The sequence below is a fragment of the Mustela lutreola genome, chromosome 3, assembly GCF_030435805.1.
Source record: "Mustela lutreola isolate mMusLut2 chromosome 3, mMusLut2.pri, whole genome shotgun sequence".
Lineage (NCBI taxonomy): Eukaryota > Metazoa > Chordata > Mammalia > Carnivora > Mustelidae > Mustela > Mustela lutreola.
In genome coordinates, this window is record NC_081292.1 from 182772558 (window position 1) to 182796101 (window position 23544).

At 41.2% G+C, this 23544-nt stretch overlaps 1 protein-coding gene and 1 pseudogene across 1 annotated transcript in view; both read right to left on the bottom strand.

Annotated features, from left to right (window-relative positions):
- Positions 1 to 6435: 6435 nt before the first annotated feature.
- Positions 6436 to 23544, bottom strand: part of CNOT9 (CCR4-NOT transcription complex subunit 9) — a 31409-nt gene continuing 14300 nt past the window's right edge. The window contains exons 4-8 of the mRNA XM_059168053.1: positions 22319 to 22428; positions 16768 to 16877; positions 10679 to 10777; positions 10398 to 10489; positions 6436 to 8797 (exon numbers count right to left, since the gene is read on the bottom strand). Coding sequence (XP_059024036.1) covers positions 8629 to 8797; positions 10398 to 10489; positions 10679 to 10777; positions 16768 to 16877; positions 22319 to 22428 — 580 coding nt within the window. The 3' untranslated portion in view covers positions 6436 to 8628. The remainder of the gene's footprint in view (positions 8798 to 10397; positions 10490 to 10678; positions 10778 to 16767; positions 16878 to 22318; positions 22429 to 23544) is intronic.
- LOC131828236 (U2 spliceosomal RNA) lies at positions 21191 to 21319 on the bottom strand (annotated as a pseudogene).

The following is a 23544-nucleotide window of genomic DNA, read 5'->3' on the forward strand; positions in this document are numbered from 1 at the left end:
GATGCATTCTAGGAACGTTTGTTCAGCACCTCCAGTGTGCAAGGACGTGTGTATGTCTTCATAAAGATGTGTGTAGAGAGGACGTGGACCTGTGGTATTGTAAGAATCAAGGGCAAAAAGTGGGGCACAAGATTGGAAAGACACCCAGGGGGAAAGAAAGGTGACGAGCTTCTTGCAAGGTGAACGAGCGGGTGGCTGAAACAGAAACCAAGATTGAGGACAGGGGAGCAAGTTAGGAGAGGACTATAGGGGATCATAAAAGGCTTCATTATGGCCCCGTACTATACACTGAGACCAAGACCCAGGGAAGTCTTGGCAACGTCCTGGGCTCACATGTCAGCAGCAGAGACGAATAGTCCCTGGCCCTCTCCCAAGTACTGTGAGCTGGGACCTACTTTTGCTCTGCCTTGGAAAGACTGTGGGGTATGGAGCTTTCTGGCCCAGTGGATGGGAGTCAGGCAGCTGAGCGCACGGGGTACAGCCCTGAACTTGGACTTCTGTGCCTCCTTTCCAGTGAGGTGTGTTTTAATCTAGGCATAGAGGGAACTAACTGTACAAAATGATGTGATTTTAAGTGTGCTGAGATCTGGCTACCACTCTGGGCTCCCCCAAACACCCTTTGAGTGCCTAATATTTGACCATTAGTGATTATTTATAGCTAAACCTTTAGTCCCATTAAAATAAAATCCTCCTAAGTGATTACCATAAATGTCAGGATTGTGGTTACTTCTGGAAGGAAGGAGAGTTGTGATAGGATCGGGCACATAGCTGGCTGCTGAAATAGCTGGCTAAGTTCTAATTTCTAGTCCCGGATGCTAACGAGGGTCTTCCCTTTGTAACTTATTCAGCTATACATTTTCCTTTCTTTTTTAAAAGTAACTTTTTTAAAGATTTTATTTATTTGACAGAGATCACAAGGAGGCAGAGAGGCAGGCAGAGGGAGAGAAGAGGAAGCAGGCTCCCTGCTGAGCAGAGAGCCTGATTCGGGGCTCGATCCCAGGACCCTGGGATCATGACCTGAGCCGAAGGCAGAGGCTTTAACCTATTGAGCCACCCAGGCGCCCCTTAAAAGTAACTTTTAAAACGATTTTATTTGTTTACTTAGCGCACAGGAGAAGGGGGAGGGGCAGAAGGAGAGGGAAAGAGAAACTCAAGCAGACACCATGCTCAGTGTGGAGCCCAATGCAGGGCTCAATCTCATGAACCTGAGATCATGATCCTGGCTGAAATCAAGAATTGATGGCCCCGGTAGCTCAGTGGGTTAAAGCCTCTGTCAGGTCATGACAGGTCTGCTCAGGTCATGATCCCAGGGTCCTGGGTTCGAGCCCCACATCAGGCTCTCTACTCATTGGGGAGCCTGCTTCCTCTTTTCTCTCTCTCTGCCTGCCTCTCTGCCTCCTTGTGATCTCTGTCAAATAAATAAATAAAATCTTAAAAAAAAAAAAAAAAAGAATTGGTGGCCCAGGGGTGCTTGGGTGGCTCAGTGAGTTAAAGCCTGTGCCTTCAGCTCAGGTCATGATCCTAGGGTTCTAGGATCGAGCCCTGAATCAGGCTCTCTGCTTAGCGGGGAGCCTGCTTCCCCTCCTCCTCTCTCTGCCTGCCTCTCTGCCTACTTGTGATGTCTGTCTGTCAAATAAATGAATGAAAATCTTTAAAAAAAAAAAAAGAAGAAGAAGAATTGACAGCCTAACCAACAGAGCCAACAGGTGCTCCAGTAGGTGTTTTTTTTTTTTTTAAGTCATCTCTTCACCCAACATGGGGCTCGAACTTGCATCCCTGAGGTCAAGAATCGCACGTTCCACCAACTGAGCCAGCCAGGTACCCCTAACTATACATTTTACGTATTGTTCTGTATCTGTGTTATATTTTACAAGAGGGTTTCCAATTTTTGCATCTGGTACTTTCAGAAGTTTTATTGGTTTTCCACAATTCACTGGTTGAGTTTCCATATTTTCCTGAGAGCAGAGTTTTTTGTTTGTGATTTTTTTTTTTTAAGTTTATTTACTTACTTAAGTAATCTCACTACCCAGTATGGTGCTTGAACTTGCAACCCTGGGATGAAGAGTTCCCTGCTCTTTTGCCTGAGCCAGCCAGGTGCCCGAGCCGCAGGTTTTGATAAAGGAAGTAGAGTATGCAGGGAGGGGAGGCTGAAGTGGGAGGCCATTCATGGGGAATAGAAAGATTAGGGGGCATCAAAATTTAAATGGCGCTGGCTTCATGTTTTATTTAGTAGAGCCCGTCTTCCTCTCCCATTTCTCCTCCCCTAACATCATCATGTCCTTAGTTTTCCACGCTTCTCCCTCACATTGCTCATGCCTTCTACACTCTGGGATTATATGTATGCTTTGCCTCTCTTTGCCTCACCTAATTGCTGCCAAACTTCCTTCCCTTCTGGGGGTTCGGTGAGGAATTTTCATTCTTCCTGGATTTTCTGGGAGAGTTCAGATCTTAAATATTCCTTTTCAGTGTTCTCATAAACATACCCATCCTCCTCAGATCATGCGTTCTGATTTTGGGGGGCAGGCACTTGGGAGACCTTTACAAGGTTAGAATGGCTCCAAAGAGTGGCTGACATGCCCGCTGCAGGGTGATCTTTAGATTTAGGTGGGGGAGCAGACAGACAGGGTTGGAGTGGGGGGCTGGTACAGGAACAGTCCATGTGGTTTGGTTGTTCCTATTTCCATAATGATCCTGGCCCTTCCCCCACTGTTGTCTATTATTAACAGACCCAGAAACTTGATCAGGGCAGCAGCAGCAGAGGGATTTTCTGGGAACCATGCCCAGGAAAGGCCCAGAAGCCCTAAATTGAAATGAAGGGGCAGCTGGCAAAGAGGGAGACCTAAACACTGTCCTCTCCGGCTGCCGCGCAGACAAACCTAGACTCCCCTTCTTATAGAGGGAGATGCCCTTAAACATCTTGCTTCTCAGGACGAAGAGAGTCAGAGACCAATTCCCTAGTCTAAGCAGCCAAGCCAGTCAAACTTAAATAAAGCCCATCTTCTTCGTGGTCAAAAATGCAGTTCCAAAATATTAAGTTCCACTTAAAAAATCATCAATATGAGACCATTTGTGGAATTAAAAGCCAGGATGCATAACTTCAAAGGACCAGAGAATATATAGCCATTCCTCAATTCTGACATTAAAAATAGAAAACTTAAGGTGAAGGGGAACAAAGAGGTATTAAATCAGAATAAGATGATGGAATTAGAATAAAAAATACAAACGGTATAATATTGCACAGAGACGAAACCTTCAGAAAAGGTCAGGAAACGAAATGCAGGTATGTGCTATTTGTAGGACACATGTCTACAAAAAGTTGTTAAAAAAATAAACTGCTGCACAAATCTTAACAAAAAAGGCTGAAAGTTAAAGGAACACATCTGGGAATGGAGACTTCACTTTTGTCCTTATTTAAGGTTGCCTTGGCTAGGGGTGCCTGGGTGGCTCAGTGGGTTAAAGCCTCTGCCTTTGGCTCAGGTCATGATCCCAGGGTCCTGGGATCAAGCCCTGCATTGGGCTTTCTGCTCAGCAGGGAGCCTACTTCTGCCTCTCTCTCTCTGCCTACTTGTGATCTCTATCAAATAAATAATAAATAAAATCTTTAAAAAAAAAAAAAAGATTGCCTTGGCTGTTTGGCACTTCGCATTTCCATACAGATTTTAGAATCCGCTTATCAATTTCATAGAAATCACCTGCTGCGATTTTACTTAGAACTGAGTTTAATCAGAAGATCAATCACTGAACTGGCATCCTTACAATATTGTTTTCTAATCCATGGAGAAGATATATCCTCCCATTCATTTATGTAGGTGTTTCTTTCAAGAGCGTTTTGTTGTTTTCAATGTAAAAGTTCTGCACATCTTTCAATATATCTATTTTGAGTTATTTGATTTCTTATGCTATTTTTTTTTAAAAGATTTTATTTATTTGACAGAGATCACAAGTAGGCAGACAGGCAGGCAGAGAGAGAGAGAGGAAGGGAAGCAGGCTGCCTGCTGAACAGAGAGCCCGATTCAGGGCTCGATTCCAGGACCCTGGGATCATGACCTGCGCCAAAGGCAGAAGCTTTAACCCACTGAGCCACCCAGGCACCCCTTGTTTTTTTTTCCCCCCCAAGTAATCTCTACATCCAACATGGGGCTCAGGCTCACCACCCTGAGATCAAAGCCACACACTTTTCCAAAAAGAGCTAGCCAGACTCCCTGTTATATTTTTGAAATTCCTTGTTATTTAGAGACATGTGATTGATTGATTGATTGCATATTGACTTTGCATTCTGGGACTTTGCAAAATTCCTTTCATTCTAACAGTTTGCAGATTCTTCTGGATTATGAGTGTACACAGTCATGTTGTCAGCCAATTTTTTTACCTTTATGATCCTTGTATTTTCTTGGTTTATCACACAGGCTTGAACCAGTATGATACCTGGAGGTGTGGCAGTGGGTATCTTTGGCTCAATCCTCATTTCATGGAGGAGGACTTTGTATTTTTCTCGGAAGTTTCTTATAGCATTTTTGTTGATACCTTTTGTTAGATTTAAGGACGTGCCCTCCTAATTCTGGTTTTCTAAAGTTTTTTTTTTTCTTTTAATCATGAATAGGTATTGAATTTTGTAGTGTTCTTTTGTGTATCTGCCTAGACAATTATGATTTCTCTCCTTACTAATATTTGTTGATTGTTAATTATTTTTCACATATTGAATCAACCCTGGTTTATTTCAGTAAACCCAAATTAGGTATAGTGTATTATCTTTTTTTTCCCCCTCTTAGAACTGATTTGCCTATTTTTTCCAGTAATTTTACATCTACATTCACAGAAGAGTTCAACCCCTGGTTTTTCTGATAACCTTGCTGGGTTTTGGTGGCCTCAAAAGTGAATGGGGACCTGTGCCCTTATTCTACAGTCTCTGAACTTCATGGAAGATTAGTGAGTGTAAGATATGAGTGATGTCCCTTTTTCCAAAATGTTTTTGGTCTGATCTAAGGTCGACTTAGGTTTTATCAATTTTATTAATGTTTTCAATGTAATGACTTCCCATTTCATTGATTTTTCTTTCTTGAAGATTTGTTTTCTGTTTCACTGGCTTTTTTTTTGTATTTTCTTATTTTTTGAATTTATTATCCTGTTTCTTGACATGAAAACTTAGATCACTGACTTCAGCCTTTCTTTTATAACATGTGAATTAAAGCCACATTATTACTTTACTTGTATGCCACAGGTTTTGATGTGTATCTTCATTATCCATTTTTTTCCCCCTAACTTTGTGATTTCTCCTTTGACCCATGGGTTATTTAGAACTGTACTGCCTGTTTTTTTGTTTTTTTTTTTTTAAGATTTTATTTACTTATTTGACAGAGATCACAAGTAGGCAGAGAAAGAGGGAGAAGCAGGCTCCCTGCTGAGCAAAGAGCCCGATGTGGGGCTTGAGCCCAGGACCCTGGGATCATGACCTGAGCCGAAGGCAGAGGCTTTAACCCACTGAGCCACCCAGGAGCCCCCTGCCTATTTATTTTTAAAGTTAAGATATTTCCAGTTCTTTTTTGTGACCTAATCCTGTGTTCACAGAACATTATTTTAATTTTTAAAAATTTTCTGAGGCCTGATGGCTTACTGTGACCAATTTTAGTAAACGCGTCTGGCCTGAAGACAGTATGTACACTGTTGGCGTAGAGTACAGTGTTCTGTTTATCAATTAAGTTAGGCTTATTACTTGTGTTGTTCAACTCATCTGTTAGATTAGCTTTTGAAACAAATGCTTTAAAATAATTTTTTAAAAAATTAAATTTCACAGCATTTAGGAATTTCATTTCATTGTATGCTTTTCTATTCCTTGGGCTTTTGATAGCAATACCTTCGTATATCCCCTCCCCCACCCTATCTCAGCCTTTGAGTGGCAGTAGTGAGCAAACGAATGCTATGTAGACAGGAAGGCAGGCAGGCTCTGAAGGCTACCAGTGCCTCTCCATGCCCTGTTCCACCACTCAGTCATGGGCCCTCCGATGCCTTGGAAAAAAAGCTGGAAGCAGAGGTTAGCTCTGTCCTGCTAAATGCCCGAAGCAGGCATGGAAACTCTGGGGATGTGTGCTAAGTCTTGAAACTCAGGAGGAAAAGTATATTCAAGTCTGTGAGAAAATGTTTCCAGTGCTACCTCTTCACTTCAGGTCTCTCCCGCACCATACTAAACTATGGCTACGACAGTGAGGAGTGAGGTTCTGTTTCAGCAAGCAGAACCAGATAAAGGGTACTGCCCCAGCCTCCCCAACAGCTTTCATCCAGCAGCAGGGCTCTTCCCAAAGGACCCAGCCACAGAGGAACCATCTCTGCCCTCTTGGCAGAACAGTGTGTTTGTGTCTAACAGATGGCAGAGGCCGGGGGACCAGGATCATGTGACCAGAGTGCCTAGAGATCTGTATATTGACAAAATCAAGTCTCCAGTTTAAAGGAAAAATTATTTTTATAAAACCAGAAACAGGTTTTATTTCAATCCTGTTAGGGAGTGAGAGGGATGGAAAACAAAACAAAACAAAACAAAACAAAACAAAATGAAGGGAGGGTCTCTTCATACACACATGACATCAGGATCAACTATAAGGAATAATACCCATTTTCATCCCTCCCCCAACTCCTAGGTGGGGGCCAAGGCCAGCTGAGAATATATGGAACAGGAGTTAAGACACTACTGGCACAGTAACATGGCCAATGCACCAGAAGATGGAGCGAGCAGACAATTTCCCAGGGAGCAAGGCCCTGGGCCTCAGCTGCTTCCCCAGTGAAGGGGGAATGAGAAAACTTTGGCTCAGCAGGAAGGCAGTTGGCAAAAATGAAGAGATCCCTCAGCTGGCCTCTCCAGCTCACGAAACTATGGGCTGAGGGAAGTCCAGACGTCTGTCCAGTCCATGCTGTTCTCTTCTTCCTCCAAGACCTCTTCTCTTCAGGCTTGAGACTGAGAGCTCACCTGGTTCTCCTCTTCATTTTGGAAGGCAGGGGAGTAAGTGCTTCTTCTACCCTTCCTACATCTGGGCTACTCAATTACTACTTTGTCGGCTCTAGAGACAGAAGCTAACTAACAAGGCCGGCTCCCCTTGTGAAAGTCGGCTTGAAGAGCCCTTGGGTTGGCCAAACTGCCTCCACAGAGGTTTCTCGGAGCTTGCTCCTTACAGACGGACCCTCCCCAAACTTGTTCGGTGATACCTTCACTGGGGAGATGTGGACAGAAAATACCTCGTCTCTCTCTACAGTTGGATTAATAAACTCATCTTTGACTGGGGGTGGGGATGAGAGAGAGAGAGCAGGTGTTGGCAGAGGGAAGGACTGGGGGAAAGCAAGGCAGTTTACACTGTATTACAGATTCAAGTCTCTGGATTGTGAAGACATCTGGAGCTCCAAAGAAGAAAGGGGGTTTCGCTGACTCGATATGAACAAGTGGAAGTACTTTAGTGGCAACCCTGTAATTCCCATAGACCAATAGGGAATGTGTCAAAAAAAAAAAAAAAAAAAAAAAAGACAAGACAGTGAAGAAGCAGAGTCCCGCCCTCTGTCTTAAATCTGAGTAGATGAACTCATTCAGCTAATACCACTTGAAGTACAATCATGAACACAGAAGGAGCTGCAGAAATTTATACTAAAGAATGGGATCAAGCAGCCTGTCATCTTGGTCCCCAGGCACCTTCCCCTTTAAAAGTCACCCAGGAAACTTCTCTGAGGACTGGAATTGAAGGTGAGGCCCAAGCCACCTCTCCTCCCCCAGTACAACACCCTTCCAGGACAGCCTGATGAATTAAGACGTCTGTTGGAAGTTTAATAGGAGGGATGTAGAACAGGGAAAAGCACTGAGATTTGGAAAAGCTAGCAGCTAAAGCCAGAAACAAGGTTAGGGTCCTTGTGGCGTCTTGAACTGGGGGCAGAAGGACGGAAAGGGAAGGGAAAGAGGCGATGGGGTCCTGCTGTCCTTTGGCTTTATCCTTCCCTTGCCTCCCATTCCTCCCCATAGCTCATGCAGCTGTTGGCCTGCTAGAGGGGATGTAATGCCCAGACCAATTTTTTATTAAGCTTATGCAGCTAACAGACTTGTAAACAGTGCCAATTGACAAAGTTCTGCTGAGTATTACAGCTCGTGTCCACTAAATACACCTCTCTCTGACATCAAAAACAAGAGACCAAAGTAAACAAATACTGAGAGAGAGGATGAAGAGACACGTCTTGAATCTTCCAGGAAGGCAAATTAGAAGACCGCCACACGGCTTGGTCCCAGGCGTTTGGCATGCCTAGCGTGCTACCACCGCCACATCCCCCTCCCCGTCAGTGGCTAGTACGGGTACGGGAGAAGGGCCATCGCGGGCACGCTGCAGACACAGCATTTGCTGGTGTTGACACCCTCCTGGAGCTGTGGTGGCAGACTGCTGTGTCAGGAGCCCATCTCCTGGGAGTAGCGGAGGGAGCCCAGGTCCCAGAGGCAGCCCGAGATGGCAGCCCGTTCACCTCAGCGAGGTGACCTCACCCCTCTTCTCCAGTGCAGTTCAGCATTGAGGTTGTCTATTCCTGGTCAGCGGTAAAACCTGAGCTGTTTTCCTCTCGGGTTCCCCCTCCCTTCCCCAGCTTGGGGGAGTGGTAGGAGGGGGTGAGGGAGGATCACTGAGGGGGCAGGGGGATGCCCCGGGGATCGGTGACCTGGCCCTCTTGCAGGTTCTTCACCAGTTGTGCAAGCCAGCGTTTCGTGGTGGTGTCATCTTTTAGCACCTGGGCGAAGGTCGTGTCCTTCAGCTGGTCAGGGAGGCACTGCCTGAGCGCTTCACGTGCCCTACATCAGAGACAAACAAGCCAACCAGGGAGACCAGCAAATAAACCCACATTTGGGGGACAGGGAAGAAGCCCTTTCTTAGACATAAATATACAGAATCCCGGGAATATGAGGTTCAGTCAAGTTATCTTAAGAATCCATTAAAATTCCTTACAACTTGTATTAGCTATGGGCTCAGATCTCCAGGGTCTGTCACCTGTGAACATTTTCAGAATGATGGCTCAATGTGGAATTCCAAGACACAGCAAAATGGAATGAAATGGTGCAACAGTTCAATTCACTGATTTATTCCAGTAAATAATGTCAATATGCTCACGGTAAAAATCGATGGGTTATAGTAAATGAAACAGTTCCAAAATCAGTACATGAAAAGGGAGATGACCCAACTCACAGTATGATAAATTAGTGGACTTTAATTCTAAATTAATATGATTTTGTGTCTTTCTAAAAACCGCCTCAGTTTCTTTTTCTCTTTCCTCTTTTAAAAAAGTAAGTTCTCCGTCCAATGTGGGGCTCAAATGCATGACTCAGAAATCAAGAGTCGCATGCTCTACTGACTGAGCCCACCAGACATCCCTGCTTCAGTTTTATAATTAAAATGCTTAATAAGATATGAGATGTAAAAACAAATCTATAGTGGCAACACTATCAGATGAACTTTCAAATGTTTCACTTTCTTTAAAAGATGACCAGTGGAAAGTGAAATCTGAAAACCTCCAAAAGCTAATGGTTTATAAAACTGTTTTAAATAGTTATAGCTTTTGTACTCAGACTAGTTTAAAGAAATCTATTTTCAAACTGAAGAAAACAGGAACCACTGAAGAACAGGAAAAAATGATGAAGAAACAGCTCAGGCTTGAACAACCTCAGGGGCAGAAGGCTGAGCTCACATTAAATCGAGTTATCCCCACTCCTAGGAACACAGAAATTGCCCCATTATGTGGTTTAGCAGAACCTAAGCAAGTGGCTTTCAGCATGAATTATGGATTTACAAAGCAAAAGGTCAAACACTTCTAAAATGCACTGTATCTACAATGTATGATTTCCGACAGAAAGATTATGAACATAGGGAGATAAAATAATTAGCTCAACGACTTTACAGGAATCAAAGAGAGAACTGAAAGTATAATTCAAGTGCCCTCTGGGCTCCATTCCTTTCTTATGAGATCTTTGAAAATATACTTATCATCTTGACCACCTGGGGCAGCAACAGAGAGCTCAAACCACAGGAGTAATGTATCATAAGGTTCCCTGGGAACTGTCTGGACTCTCTGGAATTCCAGAGGAGGGTATAGAGTTACAGAAAGAAAACTCGGATGGGCTTTTTTTTTAAGTAAGCTCTGAGCCCAGCATGGAGCTTGAACTCGCAACTCCGAGATCAAGAGTCACATGCTCTACTGGGCCAGCCCGGCATCCCCAAAACTCTGATGGATTTTAAAATTTAGCACTTCAGATTTTAAAAGGATTTAATCAAGTTCTGCCAAACTAATTATCGTTATATCCCTTCCCAACCCTAAAGATATAGGAGCTATGCTATGAGATGAGGCAACTATTCACCAGGGCATTTCCCCAAAGTCCTAGAAATCCTGTAAATGTTTACCTGGGGTTATCTGAGAGTCGCAGGTAACACCTCACTACGTGCTTCAGCAGACGGGCGGAAGGCTCTTTGGAGAGCTGCAGGACCATCTTACCCTGTTTTCCCCCAGAAAGGGTTGGGGTAGGAAAAAACACACAAACACAAAATAACCCCAGTTGACATCAGAGATCAGGTATTTTAAGAATCGTCACACAAGGTTCCAAGAAGCTGTTCAGTGTCGGCTGCAAAGGGACTAAGCTGTGTGATCACAAGTAACTTTAAGGGGGTTAGATGAAAGAACTCACCAGGATCATGGCAACGTGGGAGAAACGCTCGTATGTCTGACATATATATGCCAAACCTGTGTCATCTAAGAGGATTTTCTGGAGGATAAATGTGGCAACCTGGAGTAAAAACAAAAATTAAGGAGTCCAAAACGTTGCTCAGACTTGTCTTCCAATGGTTGTTGATTCATTGTCCAGGAAGAATTGTGAAGCAGAAAATTAAGCAGAGACCCCAACCATATGTGTAACTTAGTCAATAAGATATGCACAGTTTAAACAAAATTAATAATAAACATATTACCGTAGTGAATACTTACTGTGCGCTAAAGTATTTCCTAATGGTATAACATGGCTTTTTTTTTTTTTTTTTTTAAAAGATTTTATTTATTTATTTGACAAAGCTCATCACAGCAGGGTGAGCAGCAGGCAGAGGGAAAGGGAGAAACAGGTTCTTTGCTGAGCAGGGAGCCCAATGCAGGACTCGATCCCAGGACCCTAGGATCATGACCTGAGCCAAAGGCAGACACTTAACCTACTGAGCCACCCAGGTGGCCCTGCCTAATTTTCACAATAAACCTATGAGGTAGGTACCACTGTTACTCTCTTTTTACATAAAAGGGTAGGTTCTGGGTAATTATGAAATTCTTAAAAATGTAGGTACTTTTCAGTTACCAAACACTGTGTGCCAGGCATTAAGCGCTAATTAATAACTTGTCAGGTTAAGGTCCCAAGTGACAAAGCCTCTAAGTTGTAGAGTTGAGGTCCAAACCTCCTCTGAATACAGAGCTTTTTCTCTTTTTCCATGAGCAAAGATGCGTTTAGAAATTCAGCTGTGCCTCATCGCTTCCAAATGAGGTAATCAGAGCTTTGCCTACTCTTTTTTTTTTTTTTTTTTTTGTAAAAGTAGGCTCCATGCCCAGTATAGAGCCCAATGCAGCGCCTGAACTTGTGACTCAGAGATTGATGAGCTGGGATCAAGACGCTTAACTGACTGAGCCACCCAGGGGCTCCAAGCTTTTTCTACCCTTAAAAGATCTTTAAAAATTAAGATTTTGAAGCCTCCCTTACTATTCCAACAATAATAAAGAATATCCGCAATTTTATCTGGCCTTTTCCAAGGACGTGGATGGAACTAGAGGGTATTATGCTAAGTGAAGTAAGTCACAGAAAGACAATTATCGCATGATCTCACTGGTAGGTGGAATTTCGGAAACAAGGCAGAGGATCACGGGGGAAGAGAGGAAAAATTGAAACAAGACAAAACCAGAGAGGGAGACAAACCATAGGACACTATCTCAGGAAACAAAAACTAAGGGTGGCTGGAGGGGAGAGGGCGGGGAGGGATGGGGTGGCTGGGTGATGGGCACTGGGGAGGGTATGTGCTATGGTGAGTGCTGTGAATTGTGTAAGACTGATGAATCACAGTCCTATACCTCTGAAACAAACATTATAGGTTGATTTGAAAAAATTACCTGTATACACATACACACATAAGAATATCCTCAATTTAAATTCAATTAACTCTTACACAGAAGGGACTAGAAAATACTAGCTTAATTCAAGTCAAACAATTGTTTTAATGACTCCCTCCCTTGGCTGCTCATCAGAACCAGCTGTGGCAACTGTTTATTTTATTTTACTATTTTACTTGGGTATAAAATTGTGGTTGAGCTAAATAATGGCCCCCAGAGATACCCAGGTCCCAATAATCAAACTCGGTGAATGCTACCTTCTTAGCAAAAGGGACTCTGCAAAAGTCATTAAGGATCTTGGGGACAGGGGTGCCTGGCTGGCTCAGTTGGAAGAGCACATGACTCTTGATCCCAGGGTTGTAAGTTTGAGTCCTATCTTTAGTGTAGAGATTATTAAACAACAACAACAACAACAACAACTCAGGGAGATGAATCATTCTCAATTATCCAGGAGGGCTTTAAACAGAATTTCAAGTATCCTTGTAAGAGGGAGGTGGAGGCAGATTTGATCACATAGGAAAAAGTAGTATGACAGAGCACAAAGAGATCTGGACATGTTACACTGCTGGCTTTGAAGATGGAGGAGCCAAAGAATGTAATTCTTGAAGCTGGAAAAAGCTAAGAAAGGGATGCTCTCCTAGAGGCTCCAGAAGGAATACTGTCCTACCAACACTCTGACTTTAGCTTGGTGAAAATGATTAATAATTTTTTAAGTTGCAGAACTGTAAGAGAACAAAGTAGGCTTCCCGCTGAGCAGAGAGCCCGATGTGGGGCACAATCCCAGAACCCTGGTATCATGACCTAAGCCGAAGGCAGAGGCTTTAACCCACTAAGCCACCCAGGCGCCCCCTTCAGTGTATCTTAATGCATTTTTACCTATGTACGCATTTAGGAACCACACAACCAGATTAAAATACAAAAGATTTCCAGCACTCCAGGGGATTCCGTTGTGCCTTTTCTCAGTCAATACCCTTCCCTGAGACGGTGCCAAGGTGACTCAGTCGGTTAAGTGTCCAAATTTGGTTCAGGTCATGATCTCAGGGTCTTGGGATGGAGCCCTACATCAGGCGCTGCGCTGAGTGGGGAGTCTACTTTGCCCTCTCCCTCTGTCCCTTTCCCTGCTTGAGCATGTTCTCTCTCAAATAAATCTTTAACCAAACCAAAACAAAACAACCACCATAAACCCTTCCCTGAGAAGTAAACACTATTCAGACTGATCCTCACTGAGTGGTTTTGCCCATTCTTGACTTTCAATTAAATGGAATCATAGAGTACAAATTCATGCATATGCTGGCTGCTCTTGCTCAATATATGAGCATCAACTATCCTGCCTATATCAGTATTCTTCCTAATTACTGTGGAGTTTATTCTGTGGCTATACTACAATTTATCTTTTATGAATAATGCTGTTATAAACATTCTTTACATACTGTAATGTATGTAAGAACTCCTTTCTCTTGGCCATACACCCAAGAGTGGGACTGCTGGGTCATAGCATAGGATTATGCTGCTGGTGGATACTGCCAGATGGTCTCCCAAAATGGTTATATCATACTCTCACCTGGGGGAAGTTTTTAAAAAACACCAATGTCCAGAGGCGCCTGGGTGGCTCAGTGGGTTAAGCCTCTGCCTACGGCTCAGGACAGGATCTCAGGGTCCTGGGATTGAGCCCCACACCAGGCTCTCTGCTTAGCAGGGAGCCTGCTTCACACCCCCCCGCCCCGCTTACTTGTGATTTATATCAAATAAATAATAAAATCTTTTAAAAAAAAAAACCCAAAACAAAACACACCAATGTCCAGACTTTATCACCACAGAGAATGACTCAGTAGGTCAGAGATGGGGCCTAGGCATGTCCAGTTTTAAAACCCTTCATTGGGGTACCAGGGTGATTTAGCCAGTTGAGTGTCAGACTCTTGATTTCAGCTCAGGTCATGATTTCAGGGTTATGAGATCAAGTCCCACATTGAGCTCTGCACTGGGCATGGAGCCTGCTTAAGATTCTTTTTTTAAAGGTTTTATTATTTGAGAGAGAGAATGAGAGAGAGAGAGCATGAGAAGGGGGAGGGTCAGAGGGAGAAGCAGACTCTCTGCCAAATAGGAAGCCTAATGCGGGACTTGATCCCGGAACTCCAGGATCATGACCCGAGCTGAAGGCAGTCGCTTAACCAAATGAGCCACCCAGGTGCCCCCTGCTTAAGATTCTTTCCCCCTGCTCCCCACTGCCCCCGTACCCTCTCTCCCCTCAAAAAACAAAAACCACTTCACAGGTGATCATTCCACACATCCCTAATTGAGACCCTCTACTTTAGGAAGCGCCTACTAGAGCAAGGTGTTAGACTAAGTATTGTACATAAAAAGCAAACGTCGTAAGGTATCTGCCTGCATGGAGCAAAGGAAGACAAGCCAGGAGCTATTCACCACACCAAGCAGGATATGCCATATAAGCTAATGGGAACCTATATGCACTCAGAATGAATTAACTCCAGTAATGTACAAAGAAGGTAAATAGGGATCCTTAGAATGGGGCTCCTGAAAAAAGGAGAGATGCCACAAAAGAAAGGGGTCTTTTTCTACCCCATCTATAAGAAGCCAACTTGAAAAACCTATTCACAGGCAACCACTAATATAAGATGACAGAGTACGGTTGTATCTATTCTGATCCTGCCCAAGAAACCCACTGAAATTAAGAAAACCCCCTAAAATTAAGGAAGAAATGAGAGGAGCACACATACAGATCCAACGGTCACTTACCCTTTATGCGTTTAAGCAGAAAAATGAATACAGAGGTACAGATGCCTCCCTAACACATATACCCTAGACTGGTAGAGTGGGTAGAAAATATTCAGAGGTAAAACACTTGATTTAAAAGTATGCTAGTACGAGCTCCTACCACCTTGCTTTCCATCCATTATTTTTAAACAAATAGCGATCTTGGGTAGAACTGCTCCCAACTGAAGACTTTTGCACAGACATACCTGGAGAAGAGGTAACAAGTAGTAACTATCTACATTTTCAAAGAAATTGAAGAAAACATGGATTTTTAAAAATATCAAAAGACAATTCAAAAGATAAAAATTTTGAAGAGGAGCTGAAAAGACACGAGAAGTGAGAGGGCAGACACTAAGGAAAATATCAATACAAAATTAAGCTGTAACCCACACACACATGTATAAACTACTTCCAGAAAGATACAAGAAAGTGGTAATGTTGGTTACTTTCAGGGAGAATTGAGAGGCTTAGGGTAGGAGACTTGCTTTTATTTGAACCACTTACTTGAATTTTCTACTTTTTATCTGTAACACGTTTAAAAGTTATTTTTTTAAGTAGTATCTACACCTAACATGGGACTTGAATTCATAAACCTGAGATCAAGAGTCACATGCTCTTCTGATTACCAGGTGCCCCTGTATTGCATGTTAAAACTACAAAATTTTAAAAATCATTACATCTGCTTACATCCAACTCAGCATTAAATATTAATTAATTCAATGTGACTGCACATACTATAGAAGCGGAGGTTGGATATTGCTAAAAATAGCAACATGGAAAAGTAGCCTTGAGAAAAAAAACACGAGATAAAATAAAGTAGAAAGCTATTAGAGGGGAAAAAAGATAGAAAAGATATATAATATAGCATGACTGAGGGACACCTGGGTGGCTCAGTTGGTTAAGTGTCTGCCCTTGGCTCGGGTCATGATCCCAGGGTCCTGAAAACGAGTCCTGCATTGGGCTCCCTGCTCAGCAGGAAGCCTGCTTCCCCCTCTCTCTCTGCCTGCCTCTCTGTCTACTTGTGATCTCTCTGTCAAACAAATAAAATCTTTAAGAAATATATATACATAGCATAACTGATGTTGCTGAAGTGAGAGGCCAAAACAAATGAAAAATACTATGAAAATTAACAAGAGACATGAAGAGTATGCTCTTCTGGAAAAAAATTTGATGTAAGATTATCAAACATAAAATAATAAAATAATAAAAGCTTACAGTCATCCACACAGAAAAAGCAAATTCACCAAGAAAAGGAAAAACAGGCTGCTCCAAGATTTCACTGTATATTCAATATCAGAAGACAACAGAGCTATGGCAACAGAGTTCTGACAGAGAAAATTACGTAAGAATTTTATACCCAGTCACATTGTCATTCATGGTTAAAAAGCAAAGTAAGCAGAAGCGCAAATATGTATACACTTGAGTGTGCATTAAAAAATGTCTGGAATAATGAGCGCCTGGGTGGTTCAGTTTTATAAGTGTCTGCCTTTGGCTCAGGTCATGAACCTAGTGTCCTGCGATCAAGCCCTGTGTCAGGCTCTCTGCTCAGTGGGGAGCCTGCTTCTCAAGCTCTCTCATGCGTGTGTGCACTCTCTCTCTCAAATAAAGAAATTAAAAAAAAAAAAAAAGTCCAGAATAATACACCTTTGGAAAAGTGGGTTCAGAGAAAACGGAGAAATTCAGTGTTTAACTTTATATTCCTCTTAAGGGTTGGGGTTTTTAAATGATCATTTTTAAACAATTTTTATCTAAAAGAAAATAAATACAGAGAAGTTTCAAAAAGCCCAAGGGACACAGAAAATGATTCTAGGACCATGAAGCAGTCCAAGAGCCAATACAATACAGAATCTACAGAAAAGCACATACCGTTTTGGAAAGTTCACTTCCAGATTCCATAATGCGCAAACACAAAGGGATAATTTCTGTTGTCAATAAAAAGTTGATTACTTCCTGCTCATCTGTTTTCACTAGGGCCCCTAAAGAAAATATGGACAAACAAAATTGTTTCAGAGTCAGGGTTTTTAATGAAAATGAACTTTGTAGGGTTCATCCAGCTAGTTGTGGAACTTAAATAACAGAGAACACAAACTGGGGTTCATGTCAGAGGATCCGATTCAAACTGATATTAATAAAAAAAAAAAAGAAAGAAAAAAAGAAAAGGAAGAGAAAGCACACGTTGACTGAAATGAATTGGTTAGCATTTCAAAGATCAGGTACCAAGTTTGGTCCATCACATAGTAAGCAGCAGGTCAGCTCTCTAAATCAGACAATCACACAATAATATCACCATCTATTCTCCATTTATTTCAGGTAAAAGAGAAGAATTTTCTATCAGTGGAAAAGGATATTTAGACATAAACAAACATTGACTCTTGGTTGTTTAACTGTCACTTTCTTGAAGAAGTGCACACATGGAAGGGTATACCAAAATAACACACACACACTCTAATCCTAGTTCCACAACTAGTTTGCCTAAATTTGTAAGAGTTACCATCTCTTTACAGGCCTCTGTTTATAAAATAAGAATTGGAACAAATGATTTTTAAAATTCATTCCAATTCTATTCTGTTGAGTTTTAACCTGACACCATTGACCAGGCAACAGACACAGTTCAGTGTTAATCTTCTCCATTCTGTACATAAGGAAGCAGAGCCCCATTAAACAAACGACTGGTTCCCAAGCTGTCCAATGTACCAACTAGCTTTTATACAAAAAGGCCTAGATTAATCAGATCTATAATAACCAAAATCAATCACTTTAGAAGAGAAAGGAGTATCATTTAACAAGAACTGGCAAACTATAAATGCTACATCTCTAAATGCCACAGCAAACTGCATGTACCATAATTCACTAATATGCCCTAAAGCAGATTTCCAGTTACTATTTCATTTTAACTTTACATGTAGGTCTAAAATCCATTCTGAGTTAATTTTTTTTAAAAGATTTTATTTATTTGATAGAGAGAAACAGCGAGAGAGGGAACACAAGCAGAGGGAATGGGAGAAGGAGAAGCAGGCTTCCCGCTGAGCAGGGAGCCCGATGCAGGGCTCGAACCCAGGAACTTGGGATCATGACCTGAGCCAAATGCAGCCGCTTAATGACTGAGCCACCCAGGTGCCCCCATTCTAATTTTATATACAGTACAAGGTATAATCATGGTTCCTTGTTTTACATATGGATATCTAATTGTTCCAGCACCATTTATTGAAAAGACTATCCTTTCTCCACTAAACTGTCATTGTACCTCTGTCAAAAATCAATTAACTGGGGCGCCTGGGTGGCTCAGGTCATGATCCCAGGGTCCTGGGATCACACCCCGCATTGGGCTCTCTGCTTGGCAGGGAGTCTGCTTCCCTTCCTCTCTCTCTGCCTGCCTGTGATCTCTGTCTGTCAAATAAATAAAATCTTAAAAAAAAAAAAAACAATTAACCATATCTGTGTGGGTCAACTTTTGGACTCCCCAGTTCTGTTCCATTGATTTATAAGTCTAGCTTTTCTCTAATACTATGCTGTCTTGACAACTGGTTTTCTACTAGGTCTTGAAATTAGGTAGTATTCATCTTCCAGCTTTGTCCTTCTTCTTCTTCTTCTTCTTTTTTTTTTTTAAAGATTTTATTTTTATTTATTTTAGAGAGGCAGTGAGAGAGAGCATGAGTGAGAGCATGAGTGAGGAGAAGGTCAGAGAGAGAAGCAGATTCCCCGTGGAGCTGGGAGCCCGATGCGGGACTCGATCCCGGGACTCTGGGATCATGACCTGAGCCGAAGGCAGTTGTCCAACCAACTGAGCCACCTAGGCGTCCCTTTGTCCTTCCTTTTAAAAACTGGTATTCTAGGGGCATCAGGGTGGCTCAGTTTGTTGAAAGACCGACTCTTGGTTTTAGCTCAGGTCACAATCTCAGGGTCCTGGGATTGAGCCCCATGTTGGGCTCTGCTTCCCCTCTTCCTCTGCCCCTCCCAGGGCTCACACATACTCTCTCTAAAATAAATGAATAAATCTTTAAAACAAAACAAAAGAAACCCTGGATATTCTAGTTCATTTGCCTCTCCACATAAATTTCATAAAGAGCCTGTCAGTTTCCATGAAGAAAAAAAAAAAAAAGCTCTGAGATTTTGTTGGAATTGCCCTAAACCTATACAACCAGTTTGGGGAGAACTGACATCTCAACAATACTGAATCACTGATATACCAATCAATGAACACGGTATATCTCTGCATTTATTTAGGTTTTCTTTGACTTCTTTCATCATTGCCTTGTAGTTTTCTAGCTATAGATCTTGCACATCTTTTGTAAGACTTACATCATGTTTTGGTGCCATTACAAATAGTAGGTTTTTAAATTTTCAATTTCTGACTGTTTTAGCTAGCACATAAAAATGAATAGACTATCTAATTTTTTTCTAATTTGTATGCCTTTAATTTTTTTCTCTTGCCTTACTGCAACAGGTAGGATTTCCAGGATGATACTGAATGGGAGTGGTGAGAATAAATATCTTTGCCTTGTTCTCAATTTTGGGGGGCAAAGCTTGGTTTTTCAAATTAACTGTGATCTTAACTGTAGGATTTATTTTTTAAAACTTATTTGGGTTGAGAAAGTTCCCTCTATTTCTACTTTGCTGGAATATTTATCATAAATGGATGCTGAGTACTATCAAAGGCTTTTTATTTTTTAAACTAAAGAAATGGTTATACATTGTTTCTTCTTTAGTCTGTTTATATGGCCAACTATATTGACTGATTTTTTTTTAAATTTTATTTTTAAGTAATCTCTTTTTTTTTTTTTTTTTTTTTTAAAGATTTTATTTATTTATTTGACAGAGAGAGATCGCAAGCAGGCAGAGAGGCAGGCAGAGAGAGAGGAGGAAGCAGGCTCCCTGCTGAGCAGAGAGCCCGATGCGGGACTCGATCCCAGGACCCTGAGATCATGACCTGAGCCGAAGGCAGCGGCTCAACCCACTGAGCCACCCAGGTGCCCTTAAGTAATCTCTATATTCACTGTAGGTCTTGAATTCACAACCCTGAGATCGAGTTGCATACTTTAGCAACGGAGTCAACCAGACACCCCTGTATTGACTGACTTTTGAAAGTTAAACCATCATTTGTTCGTGGGATAAACCCACTTCATCATGATGATCCTTTTCACATATTGTTGGACTTGATTTGTTAACATTTTGTTGAGAATTTCTGTATCTATGTTTTTGAGGGATAGAGGCCTATAGTTTTCTTATAATGTCTTTTTTGGTTTTATTTCAGAATAATTACTGCTGGCCTCACCAAGAATTTAGAAGTCTCTATGTTCTGGAAAAGTTCTGTGGAACTGGTATTATTTCCGCTTTAAATTTTTGTTAGACTTCATCAGTGAAATCACTTGGGCCCGGAGTTTTCTATGATGGAAGGTTTTTAAACTACAAAAACAAATTAATAGATGTAAAGCTATTCAGATTATCTTTTTTCGCTTTGAGTATAGTCCAGCAGACTGAATCTTTCATAAAATTTGTCCATTTCACCTAAGTTGTCAAATTTATGGGCTTAGAGTTATTAGCAGTACTCATTATTCTTCTAACGTCTATACAGTCTGTTATAACATATACCCTTTCATTCCTGGAACCTGTAATTTGTGTTTTCTTTTTTTCTCCCAGTCCTATCTGGTTAGAGGTTTATTAATTCCACTGAATTTTTTTCAGTAAAAAACTGGGGATGAATGAATGGGTAAGGGTGGTCAAAAAGTATAAAACCTTCAGTTATAAAGAAGCCCTGCACATGTAATGTACAGTGACTATAGTAACAATATTGTATTGCATATCTGAAAGTTGTTAAGGTGATAAATATTAAAGGTTCTCATCACAAGAAAAAAAAATTTGTAACTATGTGTGGTGCTGGATTTTTTAAAGATTTTAAGTATCTCTACGCCCAAGGTGGGACGTGAACTCAGCCCCGAGATCAGGAGTCCCATGCTCCAACAACTGAGCCAGCCCATGTGTGGTGATGGATGTTAATGCAGTCATCATTCTCTAATATATACAAATATCTTTTTTATCCCCCTACAGTTAACCTATTCTAACATCAGCTAATGCATCATCTGACTGTTGTGGTAAAAAAACCCAGCAGAAGTAGGACAATTTAAATCGGAATTAATGATAGAACTGTCTTCTTTTGGCTTGTTCATGTTTTAAATCCTACATGAGAAATTTTTGTAGCTTAAAATTATAAAATACATTGGGGAAAAATGTTTCTAACTAAGAGTACTACTTTGGAGAGGATGTAAAAACCAGTAACATTCATGTGGAGTACATGAGATAGCAGCTACTCCTTAAATGTACAATAAAATATTTCTGAGAAATATGTCTCAGAAATACTAAACTTTTCAACTGGTAAGAACAGACACTACACTTGATCTTAACCAAAAGGTTGAGAAGCAATAGAAGTATTAAACTCTTACAGTATACTTCCTGACCTATGGTTTATAATTATAGGGATATGAACACAGGTTGAACATAAACACAATAACCAAAGTTTATACAATTGATGTTCTTACTCTTTGGCCAGCATGTGAGCAAAAACTACGAGAAAATAACACTGAAGGGAATTTAAAAAGAAACACTTCTTGAATGTATTTATTTTTCATAAATCCAAAGACCGTTCTTTATTATCTGGGAGTCTGAGATCTGAAACAGCTAATATATTATTTTGTTGAGTAAAATGTACTTTAGACACATCTCCTATACTAAATATACATGGAAACATTACCTTTGGCATGCAAAAATTCAAAAAGGTGAAATAGAGGATGAACATCTGTAGTTATAGGACAAAACCTTCAAAGTTAGAAAGAAACAAAGCAACCAATGCAAATTCTTTTTTTTTTTTTTTTTTGAAAAAAAAAAAAAAAAAAAAAAATGTGCACGGGCTCAAGTCAGAGGGGCAGAGGGAGAGGCAAAGAGAGAAACCCAAGCAAGCACCACACTCAGAACAGAGCCCAATAGAGGCTCAGTCTCACAGCCCTGAGATGATGACCTGAGCTGAAATCAAGAGCTGCACACTTAACAGACTGAGCTACCCAGGCATCCCCCTCCAAAAAAAACCAACTCGAATTCTTATTTCTGCAATAATACTCTGTTGCCTTTAGCTTGTTCTTTATTCTCCCTATGATTCTGGTAATTGTTTCTACACATATGCTGAATTTAATCCCAAATGCTGGGTCTTCACACCCTTATTAACAACATTCAGAATGGTACTTAGTAAGAACCACTGTATTACTTATTTACTTAATAAATATTTATTATTTATTACTATTTATTATTATGCCCTCATTAGTGAAAATAGACTCAACCTTGAAGACAAAAATGAACAATTGGGGAACAAAAGGTATAAAAACCAAAACACCAAAGATTTCAGACTTGCAAAACCACCCCAATAACTTACCAATAACTCCAAGACTGGTTAGCCGAAGATACTCAAAGGGCCGTGTTTTGCTGACAGTGTGCAAAAAGGGGTACAAAAAAAGTGGGATGTGTGCTGCAAGAAATGCTGACCTGGAAGAAAAACATAATCCCAGTCAGAGCTCAGAGTTCATGTCTAAGGATTCTGAACATTCAATTTCCAGACAGTTTATTTTGTTAGGGCCTGTAATGTCAACTAACCAAGGAATCTCTAGAAGAGCTGTTGGTCATTAGTTAGACCAGCAGTTGTTAGCTGGGGAGACTGCTCATCAGGGTACATGTGGCAATGTCTGGAGATATTTTTGGTTGTCACAACCAATGGGGTGCTACTGGCATCCAGTGAGCAGAGGCCAGGAATGCTGCTAAACATCCAACAGTGCACAGGGGAGCCCCCTTTCATCCCCCTCCTCTCACCACAAAATCTAGCTCAAAATGGCAATGTCACAATTTAAAAAATCTACTCTAGGTTTATGGTTAAGAGAATACAAAATTTTCCCTGTAATTAGTACCAAGTTCCTAAAAAACTGATAAAATATCTAACTGTGGATTTTTAAAAATAGGTTATAAAAATGCTATTAACTGCCCAGGAGAATCTCCTAGGTGCCTTCCCTCACCTAATTTATGACTGATTAATAATATTCACAGGTAAAGTCAGACAAAACATTATAAACCAAAATGAAGAAACAAAGCAGCCATTATGAGATTTATCTGCTGTTTCAATGCACACTGTTCTTTTTTTGTTAAGAGTAGTTCTGATATACTAAGTATTCTAAAAACATTTTGAAGATTTACTTATTTTAGAGAAAGCACACATGCAAGGGGGCGCGAGGAACAGAAGGGGAGGGAGAGGGAAGGGAAAGAATTCCAAGCAGATTCCATGCTGAGTGTGGAACCCAACTTGGGGCTCGATCTCATGACCCTGAGATCAAGACCTGAGCTGAAACCAAGAATTAGAGGCCTAATCAACTGAGCCACACAGGTACCCCTCTAAAAACATTGTAATCTGAAGCTAGTATTTCAGGCAACTAATATAGAACCAATCTATTACTTTGTATTATTTATAGATAACTAATCTTGTGGGAGAACAAACTCTTTAAATTTTTAACACTCAAAGTACTCTTGCATTTTCCTTAAGTGCTTAAGAATAATTTTCACAGTAACTTCTCTGAAATTCTGCAATGTCAGTGCCAACTTAGCACTCAGATTTTA